The 12,836-nt window shown below is 36.4% G+C and overlaps 1 protein-coding gene across 1 annotated transcript in view; it reads left to right on the forward strand.

Moving 5' to 3' along the window:
- LOC306864234 (protein kinase C beta type) overlaps nucleotides 1-12,836 on the forward strand; it is a 168,815-nt gene that overhangs the window by 27,444 nt on the left and 128,535 nt on the right. The window contains exon 3 of the mRNA XM_079408086.1: nucleotides 10,508-10,590. Coding sequence (XP_079264212.1) covers nucleotides 10,508-10,590 — 83 coding nt within the window. The remainder of the gene's footprint in view (nucleotides 1-10,507; nucleotides 10,591-12,836) is intronic.

Genomic DNA, 12,836 nt, shown 5'->3' on the forward strand with positions numbered 1-12,836 from the left:
TTTTTACTCTTTATTTTAATTGACTGATATCGGTTAATTAACTGATCACGCTTATTTCTCAATTTTTACACATTACCTTTACAATCAAATTCACTTGTAGCATCTAAAATGGCAGATTTTAGTTTTTTGTGCTTTATATTTAATTTATTTAGACAAAATAGTTGAGAATTATAATATTACTCACTGGTCATTTATTGCTATAAAAATAATTATGGTCTGTGAAAGTATCTGACAGAATCAATGCATGCCTATAATTATATAAAAATCCTGAATTCAAGAATTCACTAATGTCATGTTATAAATTCTGATTTTACATACAGATAATACAAATAGAAAAGAGAGCAATAAAGACAGCAAAATAGAACAAAAAAGCGTCAAAAAATTTGTCACTGACACTTTTTAGAGGGCCAACATTTTTTAAGAGTAAGATGCATCTGTTGTTGATTGTGTGGCAGACCGCAGGTGTGTGTGTGTGTGTGTGCTGCTGTGATGTTCAGATGTGTTAATCTCAGTGAAGACTCACTTTTAACAGTCCCATCAGCACTGAGCGCAGGATCAGCCCAGCTAATCCAGTTAGTCACAGCTAACATCTGTCCTCTGCGTGTTTCTAACATCTGTCCTCATGTGTGTGTTTTTGAAATTGCCTCAAGTTTGTGAAATCTGAAAGTTTGGTAAAAACTTTGTGTATGTTAATTTTTGAAAGGTAAAAAGGGTTATGTAACTTTTTTCAATAACGTCCCATTTGTTAGCATTAGCTTATGCATTATTTAATCACTTACAATGAGCAATACAGTTGTTACAGTGTTTATCAATATTTGTTAATGTTACAAAAATGCTTCACACAGTTAATTTTTACCAGAACATGTCCTGGTCACATTTCACCCCGAAAGAAAACAAGTGAAAAAAATTTAGTAATTTGCTATTCAAATGGCAAATAAATGTCTAATATGTTGTAATTTCAGGTTGGAGCTTCTCTCTACCACTGACAAAAAGTCAACGTGGAAGTCTTCATTTAGCTAGATAAATATGTAGTGCAAGCTTGGCATTGTAGTGACTTTTATAATCATATTACACTACTAAAATGAGGAAGAACTTGTACTTTAGATTGAAAGACAAGCTTGTTTGAATTTTAACAGCAGGCTGTTGTCCATGTGTGTTTAATGATCTGTGGTAAGAGCTAAGCTAGCTGTTATTGTCAATATTCCTGCTCATTGTTGTTACGTTGTGTGACTTGTATGTTTTAGCTTAGAAATTCATATTGTGAGTGTGACCTGCACAGCGTAAATATTTGATTATGAGTGAGAATTCACAGCACGTCTTATGTATCCTAAATTGATAATTTATGAGTGTCTCCTCAGTAAAGGGAATCAATTTTCCAGGCAGTTAAGCCCAGTTGTTTAGTCATGGTTGGAAAAGCTGCATACAAATGTTAGGTTAGCAAATGAATATAATTAGGATCAGAATAACGTTTTGTTATTGCCTTATGTTTTGTTATTGTCATACTTTTATGAACAGTTATAAATTAGAATTTTCATGAAGACGCAGTAAATGCAGTTAAAATAATTTCTTATAATTTTTTAAAAATGTATTTGTTTTAAATATAAACTAAATCAAATGTGTAGCTAAACATAAAACAAAATGAAAAATCAATTTATATATAAACTGTTCTGATCTTAAATTCACCTTTTTTCATTTATTCACTTATTTTGGGAGAAGATAGTGGATTGAATCTGTGCAAAATAAGGTTTCTACCTAGGTTGAATGCATTGTGTGATAAGTTACTTAGAGATATTTCTCCCCAAAAAATTACAATTCTGTAAACATTTACTCTTCTGTATACATTAACCCTCAAGTTGTATCAAACCTGTTTGACTTTTTTTGTGAAACATAAAAGAAGATATTTTGACAAATGTCTCAGTGTTTTGCACATACAATGAAAGCCAAAGGTCTCCAAAACATATGGGTAACCAACATTTTTTAAAATATCTTGTATGATTTTCCTTTGTGGAACATACAATTTTGCAATGAGATGAAGGTGATTGTGGGGTGAACTGCCCCTTTAACCAGCATTAGATTTATTGAGCATTACATGTACATGCAGGCTCTCTACTGATCTTCAAAAGCCCTCAGATGGAGATGGATTGTGGATTGAATGTCCTAGAATGTCAAATTTGCTAATATCCATTCTGACTTCAGATTTGCATAGTTTTCTTGAGATGGTGTGAATCAAAAACAGTGATCATTTTATGATATCACGACATGTTTTTGAATGCTCTGCTCAACAATGCAGACTGAGAAAAGGTCACTGAGTGTCCCAGTTTATTTATATTCATAAATGCACAATAAGTGTTGTTTTGCATCATTTTAGGAGTACACTAGCAGGATACAGATAATAGACTACGATGAAAAGTCACATTAGGTATTTAACAGTTCAAACATGTTTCATATTTTCATCAATCCCCAAAGAGTAAGGACTGTTTTCCCACTTTGTGAACAATTCATTTTCGGCATTCTGATTGGCTGTTTTCGACAAAGCAAGGCTTCCTCAAACTCAGCTTTAATTCACCTCCTTTGGGGTTGTGTAGGGGAAAACAAGCTGTTTTTAAGTGTTCATCCTTCCCTTCCTTCAGCTTTATTCAATTTAGCAGCTCTAACACCTTGTTCTGTTCATGAAGCCTTAATGATGTTGCACCACGAGGAATATCTTTTGCATGCTGTTCCTTTTCTAGTAAACAAGCGCACAAACTCCCTTCCCTTCCTCCCAATCTGCATCTTCCTGACAGCTGGGCTGAATTCAATATCAAGATGAACGTTCCCAGTCATCTCCGGGATTGCTCGCACATCTCTTCTGCCCGTGAATTAAAATCGTGAAAGGTTCTTTCGCGGCTTCTCTGGCCAGACGCGGCTTGCTATAACTGGAGGTTCTTTTTAAAGGTTTGCAGTTGTCCAGAAGGCAGATATGCTTGGATGTCGAGTGCATGTGTGTTTGTGTGGGCGTGCTCGTGTATGTGTGTGCGTTTGAGCTGCAAGTGTGCGAGTATGTGGGTGTGCACCGTTGCTGTTTGTCTGTGAGCAACTGACTGATTAGCAGGAGAGGACTAATGCCTGTGCTTTTCAGAGCTAATTGAATTCGTCTCCGAGCGACTCTGAGCGGCATCTGCCAGGACAAAATTTGGTGTCTTAACAGGGTGTTCGGCATGGTTGTGTTTGCTAGGCGCTGAGCCGCTAGTGTGGCATGGATATTTAATGGGCTGTTTAATTATGAAGGGCCGGATCAGTCTCGCTGTGAAGGGACGTGGGTTGCTACATGAGCCTTTCTCTCGTTCTGACCTTTTAAGAGTGCTGGAGAGAGAAAGAGTCAGGGAAACTCCTACTGGGCCTGATCCGTCTCCATCAGGCTGGCCATTATGTAAGTGTGCGCTCAATAGGCCCTGTGAGAGGCTGTTTAACTGAGCCGCTTGGAGATGGCAGTCTGCGCTTCACCTGTGGGTTGATCTTTACCCTGTCACCAAGAGCAGAAGTGGAACTTCCTGTATCTGAATGCTTATACCTCTTGCTAGATGAGAGATATATTTATACAAATATTTAAATATTAGGAACTGTTGCTGGTTTTTTTTGCATGATGTTTTTAAAATTTGTATGAATGACAGTTGATCTCAAACTGTGGCATGTGGATTGTTTCCCAGTGCTGTGGAAATGTACAAAACTACAGAATACAAGAGCTTTATTTCAGTGTTATTTATTTATTTAAACTTCCAATCTAGATACTATTTTAATTTTGTCATCATCTACATCTAATTAAAATTCTGTCATTATTTACTCGCCCTCATTATTTACTCACCTACTGTCGTTCTAAACCCATAAGACCTCTTCAGTGTCAGTCTTTAAAGATGCACCACTGATGTCACATGGACTATTTTAACTATGTCCTGGGCCTTGAACGTGTCAGTTGTGTTGCTGTCTATGCAGGGTCAGAAAGCTTTCGGATTTCATAAAAAATATCTCAATTTGTGTTCCAAAGATGAACAAAGGTCTTATGGGTTTGGAATGACATAAGGGTGAGTAATTAATGACAATTTTCATTTTTGGGTGAACTATCCCTTTAACATAATGTCTTTTAAAAACAAAATATGTGCTGGCCACTCTCTTCCATACTACAATTATAATAAATAGTTAGAAAAGTGGCATAAAGGTTTCACAAAGCCCATGTGTGCTATATTCCTTATTAAAGGTGTATTCAGTAGTTTTTAGCTAGGGTTAGCATTGCTGTACTTTATGTACTGATACCACAATGATGTTAGACGCTGCACTGCCCAGTCTCACCAGGATTTTGCTGGACTTTTTTCGAGGTCTAAAACGACTGAATTTTCTGTGTCTTTTCTTAAAAATTGTGATGATATTTGCAGCATTTTTTATGTTGCAGTGCAAACCCACCAATACTCATGATTATATACTTTTCTTATTTTTAATGACAGTAAGAGTACAATTACCTGTAAATACTTTTGTGCATAATTACTGAAATTGTGGTTCTGGTTCGCCATGCACAAGGCAATGGTGACACCTGAATAGAAATACTCATAATTCTGCCTGAACTTTTCTTTCCTTTCAAAACACTTGTAAAGTGTCTTGGGTTAAAGGGATGCAGCAAAACCAATGTTACTCATGTTTATTATTTTAATAAAATAAAATAAAGCAACCTTGGCATCCGTATTCAGGCCTTCAGGCCTGATTCTCCAGTAATGAGTGTGAAAATAAGTATATTCAATTGTCTAATTTTCGCTCTTTGCATCACCACACAACACTGGTCTTCTCTATTAGTGTATCTACAGAAGCAGCAGCCAATGAGCATGAGGATTCTCTTTAGTGAAACACTGTGGGTGACTCGCACAATACATAATTAAAACACTTTTTATAGAAATCTATTATGAGTACTTGTGTGAGTTTACACCATTCAGGTTATTCTTCATATACTTATTTCTGACAGTGCAACATCTACTTATTATTATAAACTGAACTGAAGATCCTGTGTAGCAATGTGTGATTTGTGAAGAAAACTAATATTGTGTGTGTGTACTTAGGCTTTGAAAGTTCTCATTCATTGTAATTGTGTAGCTTAAACTGACCAAGAAACACTATTTTGTTGCAAGGAATGAAGTAAAAGAGTAATTGGTCACATTTTTGGGGGGAGTTGTTCTTTTTAATAAAGCTTGTGTATATTGCATCGCCACTGTAGGATGTAAAAATGTAAGTGGTGTTGACCGTTCTCAAGTGCTGATCATAGTCTGCACATCACAATTTTATTCTGAGCACTAAAAAGAGAGGCAAAAAAGGAGGTGTTTGCCAAAAGGCGAGATGAAAATCTATCATGTGTTTTTGTCTGCTTTTGGCTCAGATACACAGGATTCAGCACTCCGTTTTGAAGGGATTCCATGCACTTCTAAAGAGGAGAAGTTTAAAGATCAAATTCAGAAATCTATTTGCCATTAAAGTGTTTTGGGCTGAAGATGTTCTCAGAATGGCAGCTCTGGATCTTTCTATGATAAATGGCAACCGTTTATAACTTCAATTCCCTGAAACCTTTGCCCTCTAACTGATCACCCGCTTTTTATTTTGGGAGAGAATTTGGTAATATTCTCTACAAGCACTGTTATTTACCACATTTATTTATTTATTTTTAACTATTTTCTTAGTACTATCTTTGTTCTTAAAAGAAACAAAATCTGAGAAGATGTGATTCTTCTTGTTTCATATATTTTGTCTTCTTTCTCTTTTTATTAAATAATAAATTTGGACTAGAAAAAAGGGTTTTAATGGACAGTAAAATTGTGTATTAACACATTATTGTCTTTATAGTGATCAGGGGCCTGTACCATGAAGCCAGATTAGCTGGCTAGCCAGGTAAGTTTCAGTTTAGTTTGCACCAGTCCTGGGTTTTAGGTACCATGAAAGTGGCTTGGCTTTTAGCTTCGTTCATTGCCATAGTTACTTACACTCCACAGCTAACCTGCTCTGGGGCAGGTTATGTTCTGAATTAGAGATCTCTGAAATTGGACCAATCAGATGGGAGCAAAGTGACACGCCTGACACAAAAAAGTCAGTCCCCCAGGGGCCTGTACCATGATGTTGGCTAAACAAACTCAGGGTTACAGGATTAGTTTTGAGTTGACAAAACCAAACCAGTTCAATCCGGCTTTGTTGGTACCATGAAGCTGATCATCAACTTTCTCTGTCAACTCAGGCTTGATCCTGAGTTAATGGAGCTCGTGCACATGAAAGTGTGACATCAGTAATGAGCAGCCAATCACATGCCTTGAAACTGGGATTCACTTCTCGTGAGAGAGTCAGTGCGAATTCACTACCAAAGATTAAAAGATTGAACAATATGAAGAATTTAAACACATTTACACAGCAAAATGAAACAATCGATCCATTAAAGAGGAAAACTTATCTTACCATATAAGTGCAAGTAAAATTTGTAAAGTTTATAATATTTATAGATATAACAACACTTAAAAATTGAAACTCATATGTAGTCATGTTTACAGCTATTGATTCTAAAACGTATTTATATTGCATATTATCTATGTTTATATTAATTTAAAATAAAAGCTTAATAATTACTATTAAATTAAGATGTCTTGTGTAATGGATTAAGGGTATACTAATTATATAAATAATAAAAAATAATCATGTCTAAAAATCACATGATTTTATCTTTAAAAATGTTTTATGTAGCGTCCTTTAATTTGGAGTAAGAGAAACTGGAGGAGTGGCTTTATTGCGTCAGAGATGTGTCACTTTGCTTGAAGCTGATTGGTCAAATTTCAGATTGAGATCTCTAAACCAGAACATAACCTGCCCCGGAGCAGGTTAGCCGTGCAGCGTAAGATACCATGGCAACGAACACCGATTAAAGCCGAGCTACTTTCATAGTACCTAAAACCCAGGGTTGGCGGAAACTAAGCTGAAACATAGCTGGCTAGCCACCTAATCCGGCTTCATGGTACAGGCCCCAGTTTCTCTTGCTCCAAATTAAAGGTCATTAGTACTAAAAAAAAAAAAAAAAAAAAAAAAAAAAATATCTGGCCAAAACCAAGTTTTGTTTTATAAGATTTATATAATTATATGATTTATATTATTATTAATCCATTACACACAAGCAATTTTAATTTAACAGTGATTATAAATCATTTATTTTAAAAATGTTAATATACAGAACCAATATAATATAAATAAGCTAGAGAATCAATAAATAAAGCTTTAAAAATGACTGTGACCTTACATGTTCGAGTCTCTAATCTATCGCTGTATATTTTCAACTATATAAACTAACTTAAGTTTCACTTGTGACTGCACTGATAAAGCAAGTACTTTTTTCATTGTAAATGCATTTAAATTCATCATATTCTTAAATATCTTAACCTTTAGCAAAACCTTTAACCTTTAACCAAGGCTCGTGATTGGCTGTTCGCCAGTGATGTCACACATTCATGTGCACGTTTTCCACAAACTCAGGATCAAAGCCTGAGTTGACAAAGAAAGTTGATGATCAGCATCATGGTATCAACAAAGCCGGATTGGAGTGGTTTGGTTTTGTCAACTCAAAATAATCCTGTAACTCTGAATTTGTTCATCTACCATCATGGTACAGGCCCCTGGTCCTTCCACAGATCTGCAAAGAGACTGGTTGTTCTGTTGCCCAGTTCCCAATCCAAAAAGATGTAAGAGCTCAAAAGAACTGGAACCTTGTTGTAACTAGGTGCTGCTTGAATGTTTAGCTCAGGTTGTATTTGTCCTATTTTTATTTTATTTTTAATAAACTGGTTTAGGATCACAAAGATGAAAAGAGCAAACTTCACTGAATCATATGCTTCAGTTCTCTTCCAAATCTGTTTTTCTTTATCTCTCACTTTTCTCACTGGAGTATTTGGAGTGTGTGGGTGACAGTGGCTGTTCGGCTTGTCTGAAGTTTGGCTGTTGTGTTTTGGCCGGAGCTTCTAGACTAAAAGTGCAGATTCTGAAAGAGATTACAGTGAACGTGAAAGACTTCTTATGTCATTTCCCGTGAGAAAATGCCTATGACCTACTCTAGTCTCATGGGATCATAAATATCCACACTATAGATCAAATACACACGGTGACCTTCAGTGATTAGGAGCGTAACCTGCAGCAGGAAGAACGATGCCCCTACGATGACCTGGATGTGTCACGCTGCAGAGGTGCGAGGGGCCTTAGTGATGTGAACAGAGGGGCATTGTATGTACATATAGTCCAGCACAGCACAGCATTTGCATAGTAGGCTACTTTCACCTCCTAGCTCTGATGCGGACTGGCTGTTGTCACAGGTTGTTGTATACTAGCTGCTTACAGTGTAGTATACCTTATACTGCCTACTAATATTAAGTGAAACACCACCAACACCAGTGAAACCAGGCAGTGATAAGCATTCAAACAGCAAAGTAGTGATACTACATTGTTGTCATGTATACATTAAATATTATATTGGATTTTAAAAAAGACTAACTAAATTAAATGTGTATATACTTAAATGTTTAATTCAGTGATGGTTTTTATTATATAATTTGTGTGTGTGTGTGTGTGCATATCTATATATCTATCTATGTATCTACAGTGCCCTCCATAAGTACTGGAACAGTAAAGGCTAAATTGCTCTGTTGCCTGTGGAGTCAAGACATTTGCAAATATGATTAAAAGATGAATACGAGACAAAAATACAGAATGTCACATTTTATTATTAGCCGTTTCAACACAGACATGTTTTACCAAATAAAAAGAACAGCACTTTTAGAGTTCATCCCACTCATTGATGTGAGTATAAGTATTGGGACAGTTGAACATAAGGCAGATATAACAGATTAAAAGCTATTATTTAGTTGCAGATCCCTTGCACACAACCACAGCAGTGAGTCTGTGACCCATAGACATCACCAGACTCTTGGTCTCATCCTTTGAAAGGATCCAGCTGGTGAAATTCATGTTCAATCGGATTTAAATCTGGAGATTGACTTGGGCAATCTAAGACTTTCCATTTCTTTGCCCTTATAAATTCCTTGACTGAAGGAATATATTAGCTGTCAGGAGCGGCACCCGGTGTGGTCTTCTGCTGCTGTAGCCCATCTGCTTCAGGGTTCGACGTGTTGTGCGTTCAGAGATGGTATTCTGTATACCTTGGTTGTAACGAGTGGTTATTTGAGTTACTGTTGTATTTCTATAATCTCTAACCGGTCTGCCCATTCTCCTCTGACCTCTGACCTGAAAATCCCAGTAGATCAGCAGTTTTTGAAAAACTCAGACCAGCTCGTCTGGCACCAAAGTTCAAACGTTCCACGTTCAAAGTCACTTAAATCCCCTTTCTTCCCCATTCTGATGCTCGGTTTGAACTTCAGCAAGTTGTCTTCACCACATAGATGCCTAAATGCATTGAGTTGCTGCCATGTGATCGGCTGATTAGTAATTTGTGTTACCAAGCAATTGAACAGGTCTACCTAATAAAGTGGCCAGTGAGTGTGTATAAATATATATATATATATATATATATATATATATATATATATATATATATATATTAAAAAATAAAAACAATTATAAAACTTTGCAATAATGGTAAACAATGAGTGGAAGCTAGATTTGCAAAAATGGAAATACAGCCTCATTTTATTAAAAAAGACAGCTTGAATTTCATGCTGGTTTTTACTGGTTTGGTGCTGGTCTAACTGGTGGACCAACATAGCTGTGAATGTTTATGAAGGTTTGTTTCTGATTCTATGAATGACCAAAACATGTTTGTCATCCAGTACTGCTGGTTAAGATAGTTGAATAAGCAAAAATTCTATTTTTGTTTATCATACATCTTTGTTGTAGTAGTTGTTTAAAAAATATATAAAAATGTGTGCTTTTTTGACATCTTTTATATTAGATTTTGACCAGTGAATTATTGCAGTTTGTGGAGAAGGAATGAAGGGAACTCCAAAATTGACATAATTTAATACAATGATCTTGTTGGCAAATTTTATGTGTGAATTAATAGCCATGTATTTTATTTCAGAAAAAACTTGTTGCAGTCGGTGTGTGCTGCAACAAAAATAGAAAATGTGGTGATGTGTAGTACATGTGCGCTACACGGAGCAGCATTTAAATGCCCATAACACACACACACACACGCATCTCTTTTGTTTCAACTGTGGAGCGCTCACAAATTGGGAATCAATTCAAAAGCCAAGAATTATGTAATAATAACTGCAATAAACAAGCACTCATGGTGTGCAAGTACCACTTTTTTTTAAACGGTTGTAGTAAGGCCTCATGCATTGTTGTATTGCGATGCAGTTTATGTGAGGGGTGTGGGGGGTTAAGGTTGGGTCAAAGGGCATGACGTGAAATCAAACAGGATGTTTGTCACAGCAGATGAATGTCTGTCAGTGCCATGAGCTCTGATTCTCACCGTTTATCTCATCTGTCTGTCTCTCTCTCTCCTTCCTTCTTTCAGTCTGCTGCTTTGTGGTGCACAAGCGTTGCCATGAATTCGTCACCTTCTCCTGCCCCGGAGCAGATAAGGGTCCTGCATCAGATGTGAGTACAAATATCTCTTCCATTTCCTTCCTTCATCCACTCTTCTACTTTCTGCCCCCCCTTCTCTTTGTCTCTCCTCTTCAATCTGTCTGTCTCTCTCTCAATCCCATGTGAGAGAAGAGAGAAAAGAGGTGGGCAGAAGTTGTCGTCCTCTGGCAAATCTAATCAGACGTACTGTCACAGAGGAAGTGTGTGAGACAGCTTCGGTGACAATAACCCTCTCCGTTTCAGATTTCCTCCTGGAGTCTTCATTTTGTCTCGGGCCCCTGCGTTATACAACCATTTAAATCAACAAATTACCCGGTCTATAGTGACAGCTATAGGAAGCGCATCCACACGGGGGACCAGAACGCTTTTTTGTTACTGTCGATGAGAGTGAACGTAAAATGCCAGCTCAATCACATCATTGCAATTACTGTACACAGGAATAGAAGGGAGAATGAATGGCACTGTGCAGTTACGGGAAATGGCTTTGGTCTTTGAATCCATGCAATTATGAAAAATACATTTCTGCTTCACTCTCAGCCACTTCTGTCTGTCTAAACTAGTGTTTTTCACCAGGAGTTACAGAAAAAAAATTCTGAATTGTGAACAAAAATCTCATGGCGAAATTATTTTACTGCATCATCTAGAAATCAATTTTATTGTCATCACGGGCATAAAAAAAAAACTTCAGTAAAAGCCGTGAATGAGGCCAATCTTGTCAAAGTATTAAAAAAATTCTCAATGCTTTAGCGAAGAACTTCTTGACCAGTTAAAACTACATTTTATAAGTATACACGTGTAGCTTAAATACAATACATACTTGTTACATCATGGTGTCCCTGTTCTCCACCATTTATGCATACATCATTATGCATCTTTTCTCCTGTGGCCTCATGGGATAGTAATATACTTCATAAAAATGGGTTAAAATATATAAAATATATAGTAAAAAACAGCAACATTGTGAAATGTTATTATAACCTAACATTTTTTGTTGTTTATGTAAAGATTTAAATACAAAAGCATAATTTTTTTTTACCAGTTTTACAATAATTAGTGATACATTGATCATTATGAATTAATTTGTCAGGATTGAATATTAGTTACACAGAAATAAAGTGGTATTTACCATTATTTCACAAGAAAAATAGGAAATATTCAGTCGCGTCTTTTTCTGTTTATTTGTGGTCACAGTATATATCACATTTAGAAAGAATGATCATTTCTATAATTTTGACTTCAAAAATACGACCTGAGTAGTGGAGGGAGCTCCCGAACAAAAACTATGATTATGATATATGACATACGTGGAGCTAAATATGAACATCAGACCATCAGGTATAAAGAGGCAAGACTTACTGACAGATAAAATGTTACTAAATAAATAGACGATTGTGATAGCCTATATGATTTGTCTGATTTCTTCAAGCGGTCATATTAACCATGTTTACTATGGTAATGACTTAGCGTGCATAGTCTTTTGCATCGCTTATAAATATTTATGCCTTGTATGGTGATCATAATCCACATGGGATCTCAAACAGAAGTTATTTCAAACACTCGCTGCTGTCGAAAAGTGAGTTTTGAGCTAAACCATTTGGTGTTATAGCTGTTAACTATATGAAATAATCCACGCCGCTGATGCTCTTCTGACTTGGAGAAACTCCACCTTTGTTCATAACCACTCCCTGAGCCCGAGCTGGCCCGCTTGGCCCAAGGTTTTCGGCAGGCCAAAAATCCCTGGCCGTTGGCACCAAGAAAGCCCCAACGAGGCCGAATCAAGCACCGGAAGTGACAGTGGAAACACGACTGGCCCTGGTACGCACTAGCATGCTCGCTTTTGGCCCGAGAGTGGAAGCGTGGCTATTGTGAACATGTTTTTACATTGTACTTATATTTAAAAAAATACCTACATGCAATTATATCTGTAATTAATTTCCCATTCAATGGGATAATAGTGTAATTGATTATAATTACACTGTTGACCCATCCCTTACAAGTTTTATAAATTTGATACTACCAAACCTGTGCCTAATCTTACCTGTATCCCACCTCAATAGCAGCAGAAGTGTTTTGTGATGCAAAATTAACATAATAAGTACATTGCACTTATTTTCTGATGTAAGTGCATAGTAGTTAACTAATATGACGTGGGAGCAAGTTTTTACAACAATGTCAAAGTCCTTACTGTCACTTCAATTTAATGCTTCTTTACTGAATAAAGGTATTAATTCCTTTTTAAAAAAATGTTGATTTTGAAT

The sequence above is a fragment of the Barbus barbus genome (assembly GCF_936440315.1).
Source record: "Barbus barbus genome assembly, chromosome: 4".
NCBI lineage: Eukaryota > Metazoa > Chordata > Actinopteri > Cypriniformes > Cyprinidae > Barbus > Barbus barbus.